The sequence below is a fragment of the Chelon labrosus genome (genome assembly GCF_963514085.1).
Source record: "Chelon labrosus genome assembly, chromosome: 1".
In the NCBI taxonomy this organism is placed as follows: Eukaryota; Metazoa; Chordata; class Actinopteri; order Mugiliformes; family Mugilidae; genus Chelon; species Chelon labrosus.
Genome location: NC_140337.1, coordinates 27,988,603 through 28,013,143, shown reverse-complemented (window position 1 = coordinate 28,013,143; position 24,541 = coordinate 27,988,603). Strand labels below are relative to the sequence as shown.

Sequence of the window (24,541 nt, the reverse complement as noted above, 5' to 3'; positions counted from 1 at the left end):
GACATTCAGAAAGTAAATTTTTTATTTATTGCAAAAAAAACAAAAAAAATCATGAATACAAAATTCATGTATTTATGTGGCGCTACACAGTAAAGTGCAAAAATCAGAATAGAGATTCTAGGAGTTATTACACTTGTTAACGGTTAAGTGAATAAATAATTAACAATGCCCTTAAATCTAATTTTACAAACAGATCTGAATGCCTCTTTTATATAAACCAGTCCTGAGCTGCTCATGAGCCATTTCTCAGATTATGTTACCATGGCAGTAATGATGATGACGACGACGAAGGTCTAGGTGAACTTCCTGATGAAGCGCAGTTTGAGATAAGCGATGGTGAGGAAGGAGAAGGTCATGATGGCCAGAGCCATGTGGTTCTGCCAGAGGCCCCATGTGGTGTAGTCGACGCCCTGCTCCTCCAGAAACGCCTCCCCCGTGCAACTGGAAACGCAGCACAAAGGTTCCTCAGCGACCAAACACTCAGCCACATCTCAGGATGTTAATAAGTTCAGAGTGTGGTCGCTCAACCATTCATCCATCCATAAATAATATAATGTAATGTAATGTAATGTAATATAATAATATGTATCCATGTGTAATGTGTGGTGGCGTCCACAGAGTGGCGCCGTCGCTGCAGCTGCATTAACTATGAACTCACGCTGGTCCTGAAGCAATCTTGGTGCTGTTGAAGCCTTCACAGAAATTCAGACCAATGAACTCGTTGATCTGCAGAGCCTGAGGAAATCCAGACATAACACATAGATCATAGATCACATCGATCATAGGTCAGGTTCAGGTGAAGCCTTTAACTCCAGGTGTGTACGTACACTGAGGCCGTATCTGGGTATGCTCAGGTATTTCAACCAGGCCAACCAGCTGACGATGGACGGGAGATTAACCAGTAACCCTGCGAAGATCTGAAACAGAAACAAGGAGAAGAAGGAGTTAATGAAAGGAAGAGCCAGATTTAACGAGAACATGGAGACATGTTGGTCGTCTTCTTCTACTCCATGGACTGGACACTAACATGGAGGAAACACTTCTTCTTCCTCCTCCTCCTCCTCTTTCTTCTTCTTCTCTTCCTCTTCTTCTCTTCCTCCTTTTTTTCCTCTACCTCTTCTTTCTTCTTCTCCTCCTCCTTCTCATTCTTTTCCTTCTCCTCTTTCTTCCTCCCCCTCCTCTTCCTCCTCCTTCTTCTTCTTCTGTTCTATTTCCAATAGATGTGTTGCTCATCTTCATCATTAACCTTCCACACTGGTTGATGTTTTGATGTGAACACATGAATCTGATCACAGCATTTGAAGTTCGTCTCCATGGTAACGGTTGACCTAATATTGAATCATGTGAACGTAGTCGGCCAATAAGTCATGTTTTTCTCCACCATTAGACTTCAGAGGCGGCTCCATATACTACAACACCCACAATCCATTGCTGTGGAAGATGTTGATGATTTGTGTGTGTGTGTGTATTTGTGCGTGTGTGTGCATCACCATCATGAAGACGCAGGTGATGGTCATGAAGATGTTGGCGATGGCGACCACCGTCTGGTCGGCTGAGATGGCCAGAGCCATGGAGGTGGCGGTGTAGGCGACCAGAGCCACGGTGAACATGAAGAGGAAGAAGGCCTCCGGCGTGGCCTTAAAACCTGATGAGAGAGACGGAGGAGTCATTTCACCCGTTTAACTCCACGGCCGCTTGGCGTTTATTAAGGATAAAGAAAAAAGACGCCACCGATCATGAAGTACGCCACGCAGCTGAAGACGATGGCGGGGATGGTCCTCAGCGTGATGATGTCAGACAGCATCTTAGACAGGAAGTAAACGGACAGCCGGTAGTAACCACTGATGTACTCATGACTGTAGGTAGAAAAGAAAAGTACAGTTATTGCTTTATCTATCTATCATCCATCCATCTAACCATCCATCTTTCTATCTAACCATCTAACCATTCATCCATCCATCCATCCATCCATCTATCCATCGAACCATCCATCTTTCTATCTAACCATCCATCCAAAAACATTTCCCGAAGCATTAAACTACTTCATTAAGTTGAGTTATAGTTTTAGGAAACAACAAGATGTCCTTATAGGAGTATATGAGTTTGAGCGTTCAACCCACATGAAGAGTTTCCTTTCCGTGATGAAGAGCTCAGCGGACGACAAGGAGCTGAAACACTGATTCACGACGACGAAGAAGAGAGCGCCAACCCTGCAAACGCCAACCACAACATGAACATATCTGCAAGCTGCATTATCAAGTTAAATCGGCATGCGGCGCCGCGACTGAACTCAAACAGAAAAGTAAAAAAAAGATACCTGTTCTGCATTCCGCTCTGATCCTGTTTGACGTCAAAGAAAATGGCTCCTACAACCAGAGCGAGGAAGAGCGTCACTGCTACCTACACAAAGACAAGACGTACTCATAGTTGCTGTAGTGACTTTGACCAGTGTGACTAAAATTAGCCGGCACTGAATTTTTCCCAAAATGCTTCTCCGGTTCCTCTTATGGCCACTAGAGGCTGCTCCGAATTCAAACTTTTATCTGAAAATATGACAGTCAAAATATTCACCAGCGACCATTTTTGATGTTGACGAGTTAAAACTAATATCCAATGATTAAAACTATGAAGAAATGTTAACGACATGGGGAAATTTGATATGTTTTACGAAATACGGTCTTTCAACATACATGATCTCTTCGTACGGGTTGTCTTTCAAAATGTGTGTCATGTGATTGGATAAGGGCCTATCTGATCTCAGTTAGCGTTAGCTTTCAAAACTAGCAAGATGCTACAAACCCCGTGGCTACAAACTAGGTGGAAGAATATTTGAAGGAGCATCATTCTGATATTTATGCAGCCTCCATCCATTAGCAAGTAAGCTAACTATTAAGTTAAATGAGTCTCATCTCATCTAAGTACTTTAAAAGTTGCAGTTTTCGACTACATGACGTTATTGCCTAATTTAAACAGTGTACAGTAGAGTGTATAATGGTTTATCATTTAGCATTTTACTAAAGTTGTCCATAAATGTGTTCCTGCAATGAATCCTTCTTTAGTATGAGTCCAAATACAAAGTAATACAGTAAACTATTCAAGCTGCAAGCCTGCAATTTGTTTAAGATTTGAAATGTTGTTTTTGCTTCTCAATGCGTTCACCCTTAAAGGTTTCACCTCTTTATGTTTGTACTTGAATAACCACAACAACGTGAGTAATGAGCACCGTCCTCTGGAATGCACTGGCAGACAAGTTATCTCAGGAATACGTGTCCAGACGTCGTACCGCTTCTGAGCGTCTGTGCTTATGGCACTTTAACTTGAAGTTTCAGAAAATCTATTTTGTCAAAAGACGACATATAAAATATCTGCCAAAATTAATCTGTTTATTTGCAGTTTGACTAAATGTGATGATTAAAAGTTGAGAAAAATGTAGACGACTAAAACTATGAAAGATAAAAAAGACCAAAATGTGACTAAGACTAAAAAGCATTAGACTGAATCAAAAATGGCCATCAACATTAACACTGTTTTATATATTTATATATATACAGTATGATATATATATTGTGCTCCTACCTGAGCGATGGAGGTCTGAGGGTTGAGCAGGAGGTTGCGGAACGTTCTCTTGAGAACCCATCTGAACTGCGTTAGGAAACTGGTGTTGTAGGTGATCGTTCTGGTCCGAGGCGAGGAGGTCACCTGCTTTCCCTGAACTATCCTCTCTGAGAAAAGACAGCATTTCAAAGGTTCAAATGAAATGTAAGTATTTCTGTTTTGTTGAGTCTTCCGTTCATGTTGCCTGCTGCAAATGCCAGTGGTGGAAACTTGTGAACTCTACAAAGCTTATATCGCTGACATAGCCATGATGTTTTTGTTGCATTGTACTGTTGAAGCTTTGCACCAAAGACAGAGAAAGAGTGGCTTCGTCATGGCGATGTGATTTTATGGTAATTTAGACTCTTTGTTTTTGTTTATGGCCTGGAAGCCATAGCAACATCACCTGCTTTCGAATTTTTTGTGTTAGAAAGTTGATCTCCATTGGGAATTGATTAACCTCCAGCAAAGGGCCAATGAACATAGAGGTAGGGTCCTTGAAAGTCATAGCTAAACTTCGAAGGTTGAGTCGGTAATTCAATGCAACCTTCAAGGATCTCTTTGAGAAGGAGCATCAGGAGTTGTTGTACTCACCCAGCTCTGCTTTGGTCTCTTTGTAATAGTGGCAGTTTCTGTACTCCTCCACCAGTTTGTCCTCGATCCCTCTCCTGGACATCGACACTGTGTCTGAATCTGGAACTGAATCTGGACAAAAGAAGAGGCATTCAGACTCATTCAACCGGGTCCACATTCAAGGCCTGAATAGGTATAGTGTATGTGCTCTTCTGCTCTTAACACAAAGCATCTCATAACCCCCTCCCTCTACATGCTGCTACACTATATTACCAAAAGTATTCGCTCACCTGCCTTTACTCATTCTATGAACTGAAGTGCCATCCCATTCCTAACTCATAGAATTCAATATGATGTCGGTCCACCTTTTGCAGCTATTACAGCTTCAACTCTTCTGGGAAGACTGTCCACAAGGTTGAGGAGAGTGTTTATAGGAATTTTTGACCATTCTTCCAAAAGCGCATTGGTGAGGTCACACACTGATGTTGGTCGAGAAGGCCTGGCTCTCAGTCTCCGCTCTAATTCATCCCAAAGGTGTTCTATCGGGTTCAGGTCAGGACTCTGTGCAGGCCAGTCAAGTTCATCCACACCAGACTCTGTCATCCACGTCTTTATGGACCTTGCTTTGTGCACTGGTGCACAGTCATGTTGGAAGAGGAAGGGGCCCGCTCCAAACTGTTCCCACAAGGTTGGGAGCATGGAATTGTCCAAAATGTTTTGGTATCCTGAAGCATTCAATGTTCCTTTCACTGGAACTAAGGGGCCAAGCCCAGCTCCTGAAAAACAACCCCATACCATAATTCCTCCTACACCAAATTTCACAGTTGGCACAATGCAATCTGAAATGTACCGTTCTCCTGGCAACCTCCAAACCCAGACTCGTCCATCAGATTGCCAGATGGAAAAGCGTGATTCATCACTCCAGAGAACGCGTCTCCACTGCTCTAGAGGCCAGTGGCGGCGTGCTTTACACCATTGCATCCGACGCCTTGCATTGCACTTGGTGATGTGTGGCTTGGCTGCAGCTGCTCGGCCATGGAAACCCATTCCATGAAGCTCTCTGCGTACTGTACTTGGGCTAATCTGAAGGTCACATGAAGTTTGTAGCTCTGTAGCAATTGACTGTGCAGAAAGTCGGCAACCTCTTTGCACTATGCGCTTCAGCATCCGCTGACCCCTCTCCGTCACTTTACGTGGCCTACCACTTCGTGGCTGAGTTGCTGTTTTTCCCAAACGCTTCCATTTTGTTATAATAGAGCTGACAGTTGACTGTGGAATATTTAGGAGCGAGGAAATTTCACGACTGGATTTGTTGCACAAGTGGCATCCTATGACAGTTCCACGCTGGAATTCACTGAGCTCCTGAGAGCGGCCCATTCTTTCACAAATGTCTTGTTTCACAGTCTGCATGCCTGAGTGCTTGAATTTATACACCTGGGGCCAGGCCAAGTGATTAGAACACCTGATTCTGATCATTTGAATGGGTGAGCGAATACTTTTGGTAATATAGTGTATGAACCCAACACATGTTGTTTAGAACCTGTCGACAACCAAACAGAAATTCACATTGAGAGGTGAAATGGTCTACGGTGCTACTTAGGTTTATGTGCCCGGCAGAGTTTTTTTTCTGCTTGAAACATCAGTAAATTTTCACACAAGTATATTACATTTGTGCATCTGTTTATTCAATTAACTTTTTCAATTTAACTTTCATTATCTGTGAGTTGCAAAAGTCAGTGAACCCTTGTTTTCAGTATCTGCTGTGACCTCCTTGTAACTAAATGTTTCTGGTAACTGCTGATCAGTCGTCTACAGCAGCTTGGAGAAGTTTTAGCCTATTCCTCAGAACAGAGCCACTTCAGTTCTGAGATGTTGGTGGGTTTCCTCACATCAACTGCTTGCTTCAGGTCCTTCCACAACATTTCTGTTGGATTAAGGTCAGGACTTTGACTTGGCCGTTCCTAAACATTCATCTTGTTCTTCTTTAACCGTTCTTTTGTAGAACCACTTGTGTTCTTGGGCTCGTTGTCTTGCTGCATGACCCAGTTTCTCTTCACATTCAGCTCATGGACAGATGTCCTGACATTTTCTTTTAGAGTTCACTGGTAGAATTCAGAATTCATTGGTCCATCAATGTGCCTACCTTTCGTGGATTGTTACTTGCACCTACAAACTGAGGTAATCAGTGTTTTTAAATGTGCTCTTCTGTAAAAAGGGTTCAACACAAAGTGAGTGTTTCAAATTGCTTCTCCTCTAGGAACAAGTCAAAGCCTGATAACCACTCCCTCTTCCTGGAGCAGCTCCACTCATATTTCCTCATGTTTCCTTGTTCCCTCCCCTTTAGGTCTCTACATTGAAGATGGATGTAATCAGTATGTGGTGAAGTGTGAGAGCTGACAGGCTCCATTCACTGTAGAATCACATCTTGTTCAGATCAGAGCTCAGACTAGTTTCACTTCTAGCAAACAGAAATTCACACAGTCGTCGACACAGAGGTGAAATGGAGCAGAAAGGAGTTCAGCTGGACAGAGAAACCTTCTCTTGTTCCATCTTTCTCGATCTACTGAAGAATCCTGTGACTACTTCCTGTGGACACAGCTACTGCATGAACTGTATTAAAAGCCACTGGGATGAAGAAGACCAGAAGGGAATCTACAGCTGCCCTCAGTGCAGGAAGACTTTCATACCGAGGCCTGTCCTGGAGAAAAACACCATGTTAGCAGAGTTAGTGGAGCAGCTGAAGAAGACTGGAGTCCAAGCTGCTCCAGCTGATCACTGCTATGCTGGACCTGAAGATGTGGCCTGTGATGTCTGCACTGGGAGGAAGCTGAAAGCCTTCAAGTCCTGTCTGGTCTGTCTGGCCTCTTACTGTGAGAAACACCTCCAACCTCACTATGATGCAGCTCCATTAAAGAAGCACAAGCTGGTGGAGCCCTCCAAGAAGCTCCAGGAGAACATCTGCTCTCGTCATGATGAGGTGATGAAGATTTTCTGTCGTACTGATCAGCAGAGTATCTGTTATCTCTGCACAATGGATGAACATAAAGGCCATGAAACAGTCTCAGCTGCAGCAGAAAGGAGAGAGAAGCAGAAGGAGGTGGAGGTGATGCTACAAAAAATCCTGCAGGGAATCCAGGAGAGAAAGAAAGATGTGGAGCTGCTTGGACAGGAGCTGAAGGCCATCAATGGCTCTGCTGATAAAACAGTGGAGGACAGTCAGGAGATCTTCAATGAGATGATCCGTCTCATCCAGAAAACAAGCTCTGATGTGACGCAGCTGGTCAGATCCCAGCAGCAAACTGAAAAGAGTCAAGTCAAAGATCTTCAGGAGAAGCTGGAGCAGGAGATGACTGAGCTGGAGAGGAAAGGCTCCGAGCTGAAGCAGCTCTTAAACACAGAGGATCACAACCAGTTTCTACACAACTACCCCTCACTGCCACCACCCAGTGAGTCTACACACTCATCCAGCATCAAGATTCGTCCTCTGAGGAACTTTGATGACGTGAAAGCAGCTGTGACAGAGACCAGAGAGAAACTACAGGACATTCTGAGAGAGACAAGGACAAACATCTCACTGACAGTGACTGAAGTGGATGTTTTACTGCCACAACCAGAGCCAAAGACCAGAGATGAATTCTTGAAATATTCACGTGAAATCACACTGGATCCAAACACAGCAAATACATGTCTGTTATTATCTGAGGGGAACAGAAATGTAACATTTATGGAAGAAGAACAGTCTTATTCTGATCATCCAGACAGATTCACTGATTATTGTCAGGTCCTGAGTAGAGAGAGTCTGACTGGATGTTGTTACTGGGAGGTGGAGAGGAGAGGAGGAGGAGTTGAAGTAGCAGTCGCATACAAGAATATCAGCAGAGCAGGGTGGTCACTTGAATGTTTATTTGGATACAATGACAAATCTTGGTCATTACGTTGTTACACAAACAGTTATGAATTTTATTTCAACAAAGTCTCAACTGATGTCTCAGGTCCTGGTTCCTCCAGAGTAGGAGTGTACCTGGATCACAGAGCAGGTATTCTGTCTTTCTACAGCGTCTCTGAAACCATGACTCTCCTCCACAGAGTCCAGACCACATTCACTCTGCCTCTCTATGCTGGACTTTGGTTACTTGAGTCTGGAGACACTGCTGAGTTGATTAAAGTCAAATAGACAGAAGTCACTTCAGGGACAGTTGGTTAAAATGTGTCTTTTAGTGTCCAGGTGATTTGGTCTCCATCGTTGTAGCTGAGAGCTCATTGTTGTGTCATGTCTTCACAGAGATCAGCTGTCAATCACACTTTCTGGGCGGTACATTGACGTCTCCTTGTTTGTTGTTTGCTTGATGTTGGATTTTGTTTGGGTGGCGCTCCTTCCTGTGTCTGTTTAGCCACAGAGGCTCTCACTGCTCACCATGTCTTTGATTCAGCTATGCTGACATTTGTCCACATGAGAATCTAAACTTGTCCGTGCTCTGAACATCTCATGAATATTTGTGTTGATGTGTTTGTATGTTGTTGTTTCTCTTCTGCTGCATGGGCCTCAACAGAGAAATCAGCAGACCTTCCTTTATCACAGAGATTTAGTTCTGACTTTGGAAATAAATAAATCTACAATTACATCTCCTTTGATTGGTTTGGATTATGGTTATGTTTGGTTTCGTTACCAATCAGTCATTATTTGATGTTTATTTGCTGATATTGTGAGCCAAACTCACTGATTGTGTGGATAAGGTGAATCTGTCCATCATATGTATTATGTTATTATTTTTATGTTTTTCACTAAAATTGTGTATGGCAGTATCTAATAGGGAATATTCTGTCAATAAAAGCATGCTGGATGAAAATTACAGAGGGCATTGTTGTAATTTCCATCTGGAACTGAAGGTGGCAGTGTTGTCTCACTGTTAAAGCTCTTAAACCCAGTCGCATGGAGGTGCAGCACCTGGCCGTCATGTTAACATACCGCTTAGAATCAAGGCCAAAAAGTTCAATCTTGGTCTCATCAGACCAGAGAGTCTTATTTGTCATAGTCTGGGAGTCCTTCTTGTGTATTTTGGCAAACTCTATGCAGGCTTTCATGTGTCTTGCACTGAGGAGAGGCTTCCGTCAGGCCTCTCTGCTATAAAGCCCCAATTGGTGGAGGGCTGCAGCGATGGTTGACTTTCTAGAACTTTCTCCCATCTCCCCACTGCATCTCTGGAGCTCAGCCACAGTGATCTTTGGGTTCTTCTTTACCTCTCTCACCAAGGGTCTTCTCCCTCGATTGCTCAGTTTGCACAGCACAGCTCTAGGAAGAGTTCTGGTCGTCCCAAATATCTTCCATTTAAGGATTATGGAGGCCACTGTGCTCTTAGGAACCCTCAGTGCAGCAGAAATAATTTTGTAACCTTGGCCAGATCTGTGCCTTGCCACAATTCTGTCTCTGAGCTCTACGGGAAGTTTCTTCGCCCTCATGATTCTCATGTGAGCTGTAAGGTCTTATATAGACAAGTGTGATCCAAATCAAGTCCAATGAATTTAATTATACACAGCTGGACTCCAATGAAGGTGTAGAACCATCTCAAGGATGATCAGAAGAAATGCACAGCACCTGAGTTAAATATACGAGTGTCACGGCAAAGGGTCTGAATACTTATGGCCATGTGATATTTCAGTTTTTTTGATGAATACGTACACTGATGAGGAAAAAAAATCAACTAAAATGATTCTAGCAAATTGGCTGCAATTTAAGTAAGGGTGAACATTTTAAGGGGGTCTGAATACTTTCGGTACCCACTGTATCATAAACCACACATATTCTACAAAGGTTCTAGTAAATATAGAACCAGGCCCAAACTCAATTTGGACATTTGGTTGAAACCGAAGTGCCCAAAGTGTGCCACATTTTAAGCTTTTGAAAGGGAATCTGTCAACAATATGCTACTGATTGCCACGACAGGAGGCAATGTACACACAATTTAACCATTGGACATTTTATTTAGCCTGGACATCATCAAATTCTACCATTGTGCATTATAGAATCCATACGAATATTTGAACGAATCACCATGGGATATTACACACTGTTGGCAAAAAAGTCTTGTTCACTGCAAGATGCCTATGTTGCGTTTGCTAACAATAGTACCACCATAAACCCACCAGATGGAGGCAAAGGACCAGGTATGACATTGAGGAACAGGGATCAGATTCCATCGCAACGTGATGCATAGTTGACGGAGAATCGAGTGGCTAGGCTCAAAATAACCACAAAAGGTGAAATACAAAGACAAAATAAGAAAAGGAAACTTCTCTAGTTTCAAATAACAGTGGAGCAGAGTGGACTGTCTGTTCTGTTGCTTCACATTTTGACTGTCCTTCATATTTACGTCAGGTAGAATGGGTTAATAAAGTAAGCAAAACAAAACATGTATTTAAGGGTTAGTGCAGCGGTAAGATTGCTCCATTACTAGTAACATAAAACTGATAAGAAACATATTCCATATTCATAGTTTTTATAGTGTGGTATTTCTACTTTTACTTTTACTACTTATAAAAAACAAATTCACACACCTTCTACATCCAGGCTGCTGAGGGCGACGGCGGTCGAGTCTCCGTTAATGACGTCAAGGAAAAAGTCTGCAGGATTGTTGTGGGCCTCACAGGTGTATCCTGGACAACAGGTTCCAAACTAAGTTACAAGTCGTCTTTACATCATGTTCTATCATGTTGGACTGTAGTTAAACTCATGTTCCTACCGATGTCTGAGAAGTACTCAAGTGCTGTCTGTGCTGGACCGTGGTAAACCTGATGAATTTTGTTACAGCAACAACAAGAGTTAATATGATAAGCACATTTTGCTTTTCCCAGATTTCTGAACATTATGTCTGGTGAAAATGTTCAATAAGCAGCAGTGGGAATTGACCTGTTTGCCGTTGACAAGCAGGGTGAGGCTGTCGAACAGGCGGTAGATGGAGTAGCGAGGCTGGTGGATGGAGAGGATGATGGTGCGACCATGGTTTGCCATCCTGCAGAAACAAAGAAAAAAACACAAAACATTCTCGTTTTTGAGTACAAAATGAATCTTTGGGAAACAAGCATAAACTCCAGACTAATATTACCTTGGAAAACAAACAATTCTTCAAATAAGATAATAATTCTTAAACCTCTTCACATTTAATAACAACGATGAATTATTCTTCCACATACACCGAAGTTAGTTTATGGAGTTCCACAGGGTTCTGTGCTAGTACCACTACTTTTCAAAACATCAATGCATCCCTTAAGCAGTATAATTAGGAAACACTGAATAAATATCCAACACTGCGCATATGACACCCAGCTATATTTATCTGAGAACACTGCACCTTTCCTGAAAATGTTAGCAATCATGTCACAGCTTATTAACTTGGAAATACAAGATTGTGAGGATCTCAAGGTGGGAAATTCATGTGGACTCACTCTCGTGAACACGGTAAACACAACCGCATTTCAAGGCAGCAATATAAACAACAAGACTGTGACATTATTAAACTTTCTTTTTCAGTAATAAAGTGCATTTTAGAAAATATCCAGTTTCAGCTGAAGCTGAGGCAAAAATCAGACAAAAGCAGTACAAACCAGCTTCGTCTTTTTCTCATTTTGTCCATTTCCTATTTTGTTTCCGAATTTCTAGAGCAAAATCTGATCTGATAAGTTAAGCCAACTATTCAGTGAAGAAAATCAGGTGTTTTCTATGTTGACAGGCATATTTTACCAAGTTTAAAATCAGCTCAGCTGTGTAGGAATCCCCATCATTTGCTCAGAAATGCTGACTTATGTTGTGGAAGTGAGGACGTTTTGGCTGAATGTGTGTGTTCACCTCTTGAGCAGCAGCAGCACAGAGTTGGCGGTGCTGGCGTCGAGTCCAGTGGTTGGTTCGTCCAGGAAGAGGACGGGCGGGTCGATGATCAGCTCCATGCCAATGTTTGTCCTCTTCCTCTCGCCGCCAGAGACTCCACGAATCAGCTGAGTGCCCACCTACACAAACACAACGTTCAGCTTTTCTGTCCTTTCTTATAGCTTTAGTCCTGCTTTATTTGTTGTTGCTTTTTCTTTCTTCCTCACTCTGGAGTCGGCCACTCGGCCCAGTCCCAGCTCCTGAATCAGTTTGTTGACTTTCTGTTCTTTCTCCTGCTGAGAGATGGTCGACGGGAGACGCAGCGCTGCAGAGAAGGTGAAGTTTTCTCTGACCGTCAAAGTTCCCATCACCACGTCATCCTGCCAACAACAAAGCTCCTTGAAACCACTAAAACAACAAAACTCAGTTTCATTCATGCCTTATGGGTGATTTTTTTGACCTCAGTATTTCTAAAACAACATGTCAAACATGTGGCCTAAGAAGCTGGTCTCATTGTCGCAGACAGTCTCTTCCAGGAAATAACCCAGAGTCATTTCTGAGTTGGTTTCTGCTCATTTCACCTACCTGCACCACGTATCCTGATAGACACTTAAAGTTTGGAGGCTGATGGGCTCCATCGATCAGGACTTCTCCGGACAGACCTGCAGGGTCCTTCCTGGCTGCCAAAACATCCAGGAACCTGAACGAAAAGCAGCACCCAGTTACAAATCTGGCTTCAGTGCAGGTGAAATAGTCTGCTGTCAAGTTTCACTTTGTCCTAACAGGAGCTTTCTTATAAAGTATTTACTCAAAGCACAATTTTCTTTCAGTAGTGAGTGGATTTTTTTATATTTTTTTTCTGGAAACCAAATTAGCAGATCTCTGCCTGAAACCTTCAGAACAGGCGCTAAGGCAACAGCATCAAAAGAAAATTTTAACAGGTAGATATTTGCATACACACAAGATTACATGACGTCAGGTTAGGTAGGAATGGATTTCTGTAAACAATGGATGCAGGGCAGGTTGGTGATGCCAGGACCACAGATCAGAAACATTAAGCTTCACCGATCAGAAACATGTAGCTATAAAGATCGGAAACATGAAGCTTTACGGAGCTAGTGACATGCCATCTACTGAAGAGACTAAAGTGTTCATCTGGACAGAAAACCGTCTGCTGTTTTCTGGGGACGCTGGTTAAAACTGTAGCTAACTATGAATGGAAACCTGATTTATATTTTCACGCCTCTTTCTTTCTTTCTTTCTTTCCATGCACACATCTGCAGCACTCACGATGACTTGCCGCTCCCTGTTGCTCCCATGATGGCGTTCAGACCAGGCTTCATGATCCCACTGAGAAAAACAGAGAAAATTCTAATGTTTGTTTCAGTGTCACACATAGCGCCAGTCATATCTCTCATATATATCTATACACTGTAAATGCAAACAATGTCCTGACTTATGATGAATTAGTGCATTTAACTTAATTCATACTAGTTTTTTAAGTTTACTTTCTCTCACCGAGTTTTCTGCACTTTTTACCCGCATACTTGTTTCTTTAAGTTATATGAACTTGGTTTTTCTGAGTGTGTAGCATGGTTTGTGGTATGAGACTAAAGTTACAGAGCTGTGCAGCCCAGTGCTCATGTCCATTTTCGGTTAGCGCGCATCTACCGCTAGCGCCAAACTCATTCAAACGCGAGAGGTCAAAGCCGTGAACCTGGCCCCAGTACTCTCACCGATGGCTGGCTCTAACGTTGATTTCGGTAACTTTAAAGCTTTTGTTTGTAATCTTGTCAATATAGTTTAATGTTTGGAGTGAGAGTTGTTCGAAAAAAGCCGACATCTCTGACTTTCCGACTTTCTGTTAGCATGTTAGCTTGTGTGTGTGTCTGTGCGGGTTCAGAGCAGACGTTAGCAGCAGTTCAACATTAATCTGATTAAAAGTGCTTTGACTCTGTCTAGATGAGCCCCAGTGTAGTGTTAATATTTAACATGTCTCCGCCGGTTCCTGTCTGTTAGCTGCTGGATTACGACGTGCTGCTAATTTAGCTGTATGAGCTAACCAATTAGCTTAACAGGCTATGGGCGGCGGCTCCAGCTCCTGCTTCAGCTCCAGGCAGCAGAATTTATAAGTGTGTCAGGGTGCAGTCATGCTCGTAGCAGTCCAGACGGTGTGTGTGTAACGTCAGTTAAGGTTTGTTCGTTACAGTTTGGAGACACAACATTCAACCTGAGCGCTTTCTTCTTCTCGGGCTCAGTACACGCCCGCTGCTCCAGACAGGTCATAACTGACCCAGTAGAGAAAGGTAATACAGTCCGAGTGAGGCGCTGGAGCAGCGGGCCAGTCCACGCAGTAAACACGGAAAATATCATGTTATCATAGCCGTCATTTTTTCATCATTTTTACACTTCTTTATAACTACAGTATTTTGATAAATGCTGACGCCTGGCACAGATTGGTGACTTTACCCAGTTTGGTTTATTTCATGCAGGTGGTATGACCCTAAATACTAAAACCAACAAACCAACGCAGAAGATTTCATTTAGACATTCAAAAATGCAGGTCAGATTAATTAGTGATGCTTATCCTTAAGTAATACATTTTGTCTGAATAAGTTTTTCATAGACACTGCTGTCTGTTTTAATACACTAATCTGGAAACATTATTCAAACAATATTAATCAGTTCATCATTTAATCTTGCTTAGATGTGAAGGACATGAGGATGTGGTAACACATGGCTGTCAAAATTGTTCTGATTTAATACATTTTTTATGTTTATTTTTTTTCCCATATAGCCTTCCTTAGGTGGTGTCCGTGACAGTGAAGTTGGTGGCAGTTAGAAAAGAGGTACCCTCTGTCACCAGGACTGTACTGGCCACCAGGGTACCAGATAACTATCACAGCCGACAGTTATCTGGAGCGCAGATAACTGTCTGGTACCGCAGCTTTTCGTCCCACTACACCTCCTCCCTCACTGCTGCTTCGTTGATAAGAAGCTTTCTCAGTAGACTGGACCAGAATCCTTCTGAGACGGTACTGTCACTCTTAGTAATTTTTATTTCATGTTTATTTTTGTGTCTTAGTTTGATTCACCATTGCAAAATTATTACATTAAAAACCTTTGTAAAAAAAATGATGATAAATGTGACAAATGTTTTTTGGTATTGTCTTATAGATTATAGACAACTGATTCAGACTGTACAAAAAGATTTAAAGACTGTACAATATAGGTGACTAAACAGCCTTAATATAATACATTTTACACTTGTTTTTATTTCTATCACTGGATTTAAATATAAAATATGACCAATAATAACAATGATAAATAATTAGTAACATCTCAATGGGCAGGTTGCTAATCCCAAATACTTCAACATTAGACATTACAATAGGTGGTCACTGTCTCTTTTAGTCTAATTTATTGTTCTGTTTTTTTTTTTTAAGTGTCTACTGGAAGAGGGATGCAGTGGACGTGTAAGTTCTGCACTTTTGTCTCTCCAAAACGAGGCCAGCTATTAAAGCATCATAGATTAAAGCATGGTGGCTTCACAAGAACCTCCCCAGTACCATGTCTTCATGTATTTGCACATTCAAATCTGGTAAACCCCATTAAACTAAGTATATGTGGTGCTAAAAAGATATTCTGACCTTTTATTTATCTAAACCCCCCCCCCAGTTGTTCAGCCAAACTCGACCTTTGATGATCTCTTTATCGACAAGTTTCCGAATGAACAGCATGTTGATTATTATTATTGTTGTTTACAGATACTGAAATAAAAAAACATGTTTGTAATGCCATTTTGTGAATTCTTATTTTTAAGTTAGCTAAACTAAGATATGTTAAGTGCATTTATTTAAAGTACTGCTCTCTTACTTTGGCACAGTATATTAAGTTAATGTGACTTATCTTTGAGTTTCGGTCAAGTTCAGTTTACTTAAAGAAATTTAGGAAACCGATTACCTCGGGAAAAGTAAGTATACAAACTTAATTGTGTGAAGTAGTGTGAAATTATTATATTTAAGTGAGCTGTACTTGTTTTTGAAGTTGTAAGAACTTAATGTATTTCAGTACAATTAAATTAAAATCAAGTTGATGCAACTCAAATACTTTGTGTCACCTTAACTTAATATATTCTGCCAAAACAAGCGGACATCACTTGAAATTTGTAGTATACTTCACTTGAGGTATCTTAGTGTAATTCACTTCAAACAAGTACAGCTCACTGAAATGTAATAATTTCACACTACTTCACACAATTAAGTTTGTTTACTTACTTTTCCCGAGGTAATCAGGTTCCTAAATTTCTTTAAGTAAACTTAACTTGTTAGAATTTACAGTGTATATATCTATATCTATATATCTATATATATATCTATCTATCTATATATATATATATATATATAAACACATATACCATATATATGAAGCTGCTAACAGCAACAAGTTAAACAAAAATTTTCACAGAGGACTGGATTAAAATGATGCAGCAGTTTCAGTTCTGAGTTCAGGTCTCCATGTTGTCGGATTTTTCAGGAACAGAAACTTTGTCCCGTTCCTTTCCGTGACCTCAGAACGCTGTGACAGTTTATAGTTTTTAGGGCTTTTTCGCAACGGCTTGAGTCAAGTCTTTCTGCTTTTGCTGACAAATGTCAAACACTACAACCATGACCCGGCAGTTTTGTCCATCTTTCTGTCAGTCCTTCATTTTTGGTTTTACGAAAATGAGATGAGAATCCAAAGAGATGACGTCTCCCTGTCCAACATCTGTCTGGTGATCAGTTAGCCAATCTTGGTTTTGCAATCTAACGTAGTTTGATTCATCTTTGAGTTATTTCATGAAGACGCCCTCTCCCTGTCCAAATTCAGTGACTCAGCAGATCTCGTAAAACATGACGCTGCGGATTTGTTCAGCTTTCAACGCGGATTTCCTTAATCTTTTCATGACTTCAACTGTTTTCCTTTATTTTGACTTTCATTTTCATCTCCTTTCTATAATTTGTCTCTTTCATTCCATGTATTTCCATCTTTTCTTTCTTTTATGTCTTTTTTCATTCTGCATATTTGCATTTTTTTCCATCTCTCTTTTTATTTTTCTCTCATCCTTTATCATCATTGTTTAGGTCTTTTGCCAACTTTTATTTCCCGTTTCTTTTTTCTCTGCTTGTCTTTTTACGCCTTTCTGTCTTGAAATCCCTTTTTTTTCCAAATACAGTATTTCTTTCTTTTCTTTTTCATGTCTTTTGCTGTTTCCAGGTTTTGGTTTGCCTTTTCTTTCTCTTCTTGTATTTTAAAAATTTAGTTACTTAACATTTTAAAGCTTAACACAACGTCTTTATTTGATCATAGTTTATTTAACACGTAATATGTAACTGAAAACTATATTTGCACCATACCATTAGTAGTTAAAAATTAACACTATGAGACAGTTGGTTAGTGTCGGGAGGTGTTAAATTTTAACTATTAGAAGAGTCAATAATGACACATTTGGAAGGTTAACTCTTGATTTGTGTATACTGACTCTGATTTTGTGTCTGCTTATAAAAAGTTATTTATAGGCTCAATAACAAAATGCCACTAATTATCCCCCGTCTCGTATTTAATAATAGTCTTCCGGCCTCTTTGCGATAACACAGAGACGGGCTCAGGCAGTTTGTGACGTTTCAGCTTCGGCCGCAATAACATCGTTATAGAACTTTATTTACACCCAGCTTTCTAAAGTCACGTATAAAGTCATTCCAGGAATCGCTGACCATAAGGGTGCAGACTCCTCTCTTATGTGGACTAATCCCAGGCTCTCAACTTTGTCAATGATTACACACACTGAATTAGTGGAGATACCAGACGCTATAAACTCAGACAAACAGACACACATGCTGCTCTTTGACCGACTGCAGTTTTCATAACATAATGTGTAATGATGGACTTTGACCATTTTCATAACAGATCATATTGACAGACTTTGATCGTTTGTAGTCAGGTGCTGCTGTTACAGAATCTCAATAACCCATGTGAACTCTTGAACTTGGGAATTGTTTTGCTCTTCGATAATTTTCCTTTTGATTTGAACGCAACAGAAACAAGTCACACACCATGAGCTGGTATAACTAAAGAAAGCAAAAGTCTTAAAAACTTTGGCATGGATTAAAACTTTTTAGTTTAGAGTGTTAGAATGCTAATGTTGCTAATGTTTAACAACTCTGGAAAAGGTTTATGGTCAATAAATGGCACCTCGACAGATCACCATGGTTAAGTGATGTGCATCTTCAGGAAGGAATGAACATCTGTAGCAAACTTTACGGCCATTCATCTGATAGTTGCTGATACGTATCAGTCTCTAAAATCTAACCTCACAATTAAGATAGCTGTAAAGTCATACGGCCTTCCATAAATTCATCCTCTCTGAAACATGAATATCTCTAGCAAACTTAATGGCAATTTGTTCAACAGATGCGGAGTCATACTTGAACTAGATCAAAAGTTAAAGGGTCGCTAAAGGTACAGCCATTCACCCTCTGGGAACCATGAATATCTGAAGCAAACTTTATAGCAATTTAAAGCAATTTCACAAAAAAAAGCCCAAAGTTTAACCTCACAGTTGAGTTAGTTGAAAAGTCAAAGGGTCGCCAAAGTTACAGGCGTTCATCCCCTGGAAACCATGAATACCTATAGCAAACTTCTTGGCAATTCATTTGTCAGTTGCTGAGACAAAACACTCAAAACCTCAAAGTTTAACCTCACAATTGAAATAGCTGTAAAGCCAAAGGGCTGAAAATATTACAGAAACTCATCTTCTGGGAGCCATGAATATCTGTAGCAAATTAATAGCAATTTAACTCAAAATCTCAAGGGTTTAGCCTCAAAAGTGAGCTGGCTGAAATGTGAAAGGGTATCCAGTGTTACATGAAACAATCCTCTGGGAATCATGAATATCGTTGACAAACGTCATGGCAATTCATCCGACAGTTGATTTGACAATTCACTCAAAGTTTAACCTCACAGTTGAGATAGCTGTAACGCCAAAGGACTGCAAATGTTGCAGAAACTCATCTTCTGGGAACCAGGAATATCTGACACCAACTTCATGGCAATGCTTCCGACAACTGGTGAGATATTTCACTAAAAACCTCAAAGTTTAACCTCACAATTGAGCTGGTTGAAATGTCAAAGGGTCGCCAGAGTTACATGCAACCATCCTCTGGGAACCATGAATATCTGACGCAAACTAAATTAATTCTTGAGATTTATTAAAGTTACTAGTTTATTACCTTAAATTTTCTCACAAAGTCAAGCCTCAAAGTAATTGAGGGAGTCTAGTATCCTGCCACCGCGCCTGTTTGTTGGTTTAAGCCGAAACTCATTGTCCTCTCACAGGCCTCTGTACAGAGGAAAAGTGGAAGCTAGTCTCCTGGACAAAGCAAACTTCCTTCCTTTGCCTCCAAACATTCAGGACTGTTTGATCCAAGCAGGCCTTGATCGGATCACGTTTGCCTCCCAGGTGGGCTCCTGGGGCACGTAGACAAACAAACGCACAATGAATGTAGATTGAACCGAATTCAAGTTTTCAGCCGTCTGAGGGCTAAGGCATCTTTGTGTTTGGGAACGACGAGAGGGGATTTCTGGAATTGAATGTGCAGATGTTACACCAGCATTTAAAAGGATGAAATTCTTCTGAAATGGAATTTCAAGATTTATTTAGTAGAATGAAATGAATACAAGCTAATATCTTGCGTTGACGTTAACTGGTGAACTTAGGCACAATTCATAATTGGCGCATAATGTGTCCTGGGTGATCTGATCAGAATTTGGCAAGTCGGAGTAAGCGTGTCCTTCACATTTGTTTCGAGTGACCACTTGTGATCAGATCTCAGCTCCACGCTCTATATCTAAACAAATAGCTACATTATTACAAACCTCTGACCAACTACGGAGACAGTTGAGTAGAGAAACAAGAAATTACCGCCTGCCAGGCAGGCTGCAGTTTACTTCTACGTCTTTCCAGGCAAAGACATTTGTGCAGAATTATGTCTCTTTTAGTCAGAAATGTGTCAGACACTTAAAGATAAACGAAAGGAAAACAGTTGATCACTCAAAACCTCAAAGTTTTACCTCATGATTGAGCTAGCTTAAAAGTCAAAACATCAGCCAAAGTTACAGGCATTCATCCTCTGCGAAGCGGGAATATCTGAAGCAAATAAATATCACATATATAAACAACTTTGTTATGTGGGGAGCAAAGCAATCGTATCGCTGTTTCAGAACCATGCACTTGGGCACTTCTGACCAACTACAGGAAATGCTGAGTTTCCACCAAACACCATCTACCAACCAGTCGCAGTTGACTTCCATGCCTTTCCAGACTCAAAGACTTTGAAGAAATTTAACGAAAGTGTTGCTCAGTGTTGTGCTAATACTTTTGTCATTGTTAGCATATTTACTCTTGAAGTTTGGTCAGAAACATCATGTGCAACACAAACATTTATCCTAGAACTACACACAGTGTTGTACTCACTTGAGGTCGATGAGAATGTCCTTGGTCGTAGCCTTTTTACAGCAAAGAAAACTTCCTCCCTGCTTCACTTTGTAGTGAATATTGTGGAAACTGACGGTGGCGCCATGCGAGCTACGTGAACCTGTTGACTGAAAAGAAGTTAAACACCAGAATCAGACAAACATATCACCAAAACATGCAATGTTCGCATCAAGAAAGGAAGGTACCTTGTGTTTGGACGCTCCGTTGCGCCCAGCGTCCATCATCTCATGACTGTTTGACATCCTTTACCTCGTTCCTCCTAAATGCACAACACTGAACAAACATTTTACGCTGATTAATATCAATTTAGAAATCAAAAATGGACTAATTTTTTAAAATAACACACAACTTAGCGTGATGAGCTAACTAGCCACAACTAGCAGCAACTAAAATTGAGAAACCTAATAAAATAACTTTCTTCAAAACATCTGAGGCCTGCATTTGTTTAAATCACCTCTCAAACAGTTTAACAGTTAAAGGACTAAATTACAATGTAGCTTAGTCTTCTTTAATCAATGCATAGTTACTATTAGCATACCCAGCTAACTAGCTTAATAAGATTTAAGGGTAACTTTGTCTGTTTGGATGTTAGCATATGTTATCGTTAGCACGCCAGACTAACTAACTGTGGTTTTGTCTGTCCTAATGTTAACTTATGTTACAGTTAGCATACCCAGCTACCTAGCCTAATAAGATTAAACTGTAACTTTGTCTGCTTTAAAGTTTGCATATTACTGTTAGCACACTCAATAAACCAGCCTATAAGATTAGACTGTGGTTTTGTTAGCACACTCTAGTTAGCATATGTTTAGCATATGTTTATGAGACAATCTGGACCAGAAGTCTTAAATGTTTGACAGTGACACAGAGGCTGATCATGTCGTATGACCAAAAGCTTCAGAGCAGCTAATAAATAGTCTGTGTGGTTCAATTTAGTTTTTCAACAAAACTAGTTTTTCCAATTTTCCCCGCCGCTTTTGGCAAGAATACGTTGCAATCATCTAACAAATGTCATATCATCATCAGGTTCAGGCAAAAAAACTCTTGACGTTTGAAAAGCTTGCGGACAAGTTTGACAATAACCCAACTTCAGGCGTAGGATTTCTGCTTTTGTCTCTTAGTTTTCTGGAACCAAAAGGTTTTAAACGTTGACTGTTTGCTTACAATTTGCACCAACAAGTCTCAGTTTGCAGTTAATCAAATTAAAATGTCCCAAACTCATGTGACAGTACTTTATATATAATGTGCGTGGTCAGCAGGGCCAAGTTCCCTGCATCTGACCAACTCAGAAGCAGCTAAATCAAATTATTTTTTTCCTTTTCTGCAGCTAAAAATAAAGCTGTAAACTCACTTTATGTGAACAGAACAGAAGCAACAGCCGACTCTAGATTCTTCTTTATACAAAAAAAAAAGACGCAGACGACAACAAGAGATCTCACCTGCTGAAGTCAAAAAAATTGAATGAAATCTGCAGCCGCTGACGGACGTCCAGTCCACAGGACGCTGACCGGGAGGGATTTAGATCTGTGTTTGACAGAGCACAGCAGTTTGTTTAGTCCAGTGTGTGTGGTGAACCCAGTTTTATGACTGAAGGCGTGATAAGGGAAGTAGGCAGAAGGGCAGCAGTTTATATGACTCTCTCTACTCTGGTGGTGAAATCCTTCGATGTGTCAAAGTGACAAAAAAAAAAAAAAAGAGGTAGTGCCATTTAAAAAAAGATACAGTGTCATATATTAGAGGCTTACTATGACTCAGCACTTTGTCAAACTTTGTGTACTGTATTTATTTAGCAATTTAAAACAAAAATATTTTTTGTGTGTTTTCTGCAGCGTACAGATGGGTCTGTTTTTTAATTGTGGTATTGCCATTAACATTTTAAGAATCCTCTTGGGTTACTGTACATAATATGTCGGCAAGCTAACCAAAGCTAACAAACCCGATGCACCCAGACAGGCTGTCACATTGCCATGGCGAAGCAGAACACACTTGATGATCCCCAATTAAGACATAAAGACATAAAACTATTTATTATGTTCTCTTTGTTTTGTAAGAAATGACAGTTATAAAAAAACTATTGGCAAAAACTGCAGTTCTTCAACTGTCCACTAGATGCTGGCTTCAAAACATGAGCCAATCCTCATAGACCTCCATATTAAAATGTCCATCTCTACAGCAGAAATAAACATGTCTACAGCCTGGTACAATGAAAACTGCGCGGGAGAATGTTTTTTTTTTTTTTTTTTTATCAAACTCAACTCTCAGTTTCTACATGAAGTAAACATCCTGACCTAAGGCCGTTACAGACTCCGCAAGAAGCGAGAAATTTGTTCTCCCACATTTGGGTGATAAATCAACCAAGCAGAACTTGTTTTCTAGTATTCTGTGATTGGTCAGAAAATGGAAGCAGGCGTGGTTAATGCGGAAAAGCGAAAATGCTAGCGTCCACCCTGTGAGCTCCCAGATGCTAATATTCGCAGTGTGACCGCTAATTTCTCCTAGGTAGAGATCGTCATACTGTGTGTGGGTGGATGCTGAATGAACAGTTGTCAAAACGACTGGCCGATATTCGAAAACAATAAGGAAAGTGCCTCTCGTCGTCTATCTCCCACATCACCCACAATGCTTAGCACGTGTGACGTATGCTGCAGTGGGAGGGGCCTATGAGGACTTCCCTGGAGTTCGGCACGTGAGCTTCTCGTGAAGTATAAATTACTTGGCCAAAACAAACTTTTTTCTTGTTCTCGCAGGTCTAGGAGCGAGAACAAATTTCTCCATTTAGTTTTATAGAACTCACCTGTTTAACCTTTATCTGTGTGGCTACATTGCTTGACAGGTAGGTGTCCTCACAGGGTGCTAGCTGTCTTTAGCTTTAGCTCCAGTCATGCTCCACCCAATTTGACCAGGAGTCAGGCACTGCCAAGATGGCGACCACTGTAGACACCACAGTGAGCATCAAAACAGAGGGATTTTACTTTTTTTTGTCTGTATCAGTTGAAACATGCCCCATAATAAAGTCTAAATGCTACCAGACCCATATTTTAATAAGAACTGATTCAGGCTATGGTGTCAGCATAGCTTGTTTTGGATTAAACATTTTCATCTTAAACTTTCAGTCAAAGTGTAAAACTTGAGGAAATGCACTTTGTATGCGGCACCCTCTCTTTAAGAGAAATTTTATTTTAAAGCCAAGTAAAAAGGGATTCAAGCAGATGTTTTAAATGATAAGATGACTCAGCCTCCAAGAATGAAACGCTGCCTTCAGTGCACTTCCTCAAAGAAAGTGATATATGATATCTAAAAGGAAACAGAAAGCTCTCACCGTCTCTGTCTGGAGTCCTCCCTGAAGATCATACCAGTAGACAATTAAATAGTTAACACAGAGCCCTGCAGCCTGGAAACACAACGTCGACTGGTGATAAAACATGAGGAAACGCTTAGGTGGTCTAGAAGAGGATGTGATTTTGCTCAGGCAATTGTGAAGACAGCCTGGTTCTGTGTTTGGGTCCTTTCAGTGAAGCATTTATTTATAGTACCACTTATTCACAGATATTTTTGCAGAGAAATGCTGCTTTTTCTTTTAACTAATTTTTTTTTTTTTTACCATCTGTTTTTGAGAATTTTGATCTTTAGATTTCCTTTTTCTTGATATACCCAGACGGTGTCATAATTCTGATGGTTCAACTGACTCATTTGTGGAAATTATTATTAGATTAATCTGCAGGAAAATATTTTGAGGCTTTTACAATTCAACTTTTACTTGCAATGGAACAGTTTTTTACAGTCTGATGTAAATATTTTGGCTCAATGGAAGGATCAAAACATGAATAACAAATATAAACTGATTTAAAGTTTTGGCAAGCCTCAATTTTCTACATTTCTACATAAAAATGACACAAAACACAAGTCCTGACAGTAGATGAAGAGAACCCTATCAAACAAATGAAACTGAAACATTATACTTGTGTATTTATCTATTCAAGAAA

General features: G+C 40.6%; 2 protein-coding genes across 4 annotated transcripts; one reads left to right on the top strand and one right to left on the bottom strand.

Moving 5' to 3' along the window:
- On the bottom strand, positions 1–24,522 carry LOC311504116 (broad substrate specificity ATP-binding cassette transporter ABCG2-like). 3 transcript variants are annotated; one of them, XM_084567105.1, is made up of 21 exons: positions 23,878–24,522; positions 23,353–23,489; positions 21,998–22,082; positions 20,744–20,831; positions 20,538–20,665; positions 13,316–13,375; positions 12,611–12,725; positions 12,253–12,405; positions 12,008–12,165; positions 11,072–11,174; positions 10,905–10,953; positions 10,720–10,818; positions 4,189–4,299; positions 3,577–3,722; positions 2,318–2,400; positions 2,121–2,210; positions 1,732–1,856; positions 1,491–1,645; positions 828–917; positions 659–735; positions 1–441 (listed from the first exon to the last, which is right to left on the bottom strand). In XM_084567105.1, exons 4-21 carry the CDS (start codon positions 20,798–20,800, stop codon positions 294–296), a joined length of 1,947 nt encoding a protein of 648 aa, XP_084423231.1. In that variant the 5' UTR covers positions 20,801–20,831; positions 21,998–22,082; positions 23,353–23,489; positions 23,878–24,522; the 3' UTR covers positions 1–293. The 3 variants fall into 3 exon arrangements, with proteins under 3 accessions (XP_084423231.1, XP_084423232.1, XP_084423233.1); XM_084567106.1 differs by having other exon boundaries at positions 23,353–24,522; XM_084567107.1 differs by lacking the exon at positions 23,353–23,489.
- On the top strand, positions 6,576–9,196 carry LOC311504990 (tripartite motif-containing protein 16-like). The gene has a single exon (XM_084568362.1). It carries the CDS (start codon positions 6,668–6,670, stop codon positions 8,339–8,341), a length of 1,674 nt encoding a protein of 557 aa, XP_084424488.1. The 5' UTR covers positions 6,576–6,667; the 3' UTR covers positions 8,342–9,196.
- Positions 24,523–24,541: the final 19 nt, after the last annotated feature.

Coding starts and splice junctions, on each gene's coding strand:
- LOC311504990 (XM_084568362.1), top strand. CDS start 6,668: ATGGAGCAGAAAGGAGTTCAGCTGGACAGAGAAACCTTCTCTTGTTCC.
- LOC311504116 (XM_084567106.1), bottom strand. CDS start 20,800: ATGTCAAACAGTCATGAGATGATGGACGCTGGGCGCAACGGAGCGTCC. Junction 1,857..2,120: donor ACGGAAAGGAAACTCTTCAT/GTGGGTTGAACG, acceptor TTCTACCTACAG/TCATGAGTACATCAGTGGTT. Junction 918..1,490: donor TCACCTGCGTCTTCATGATG/GTGATGCACACA, acceptor TTTCTGTTTCAG/ATCTTCGCAGGGTTACTGGT.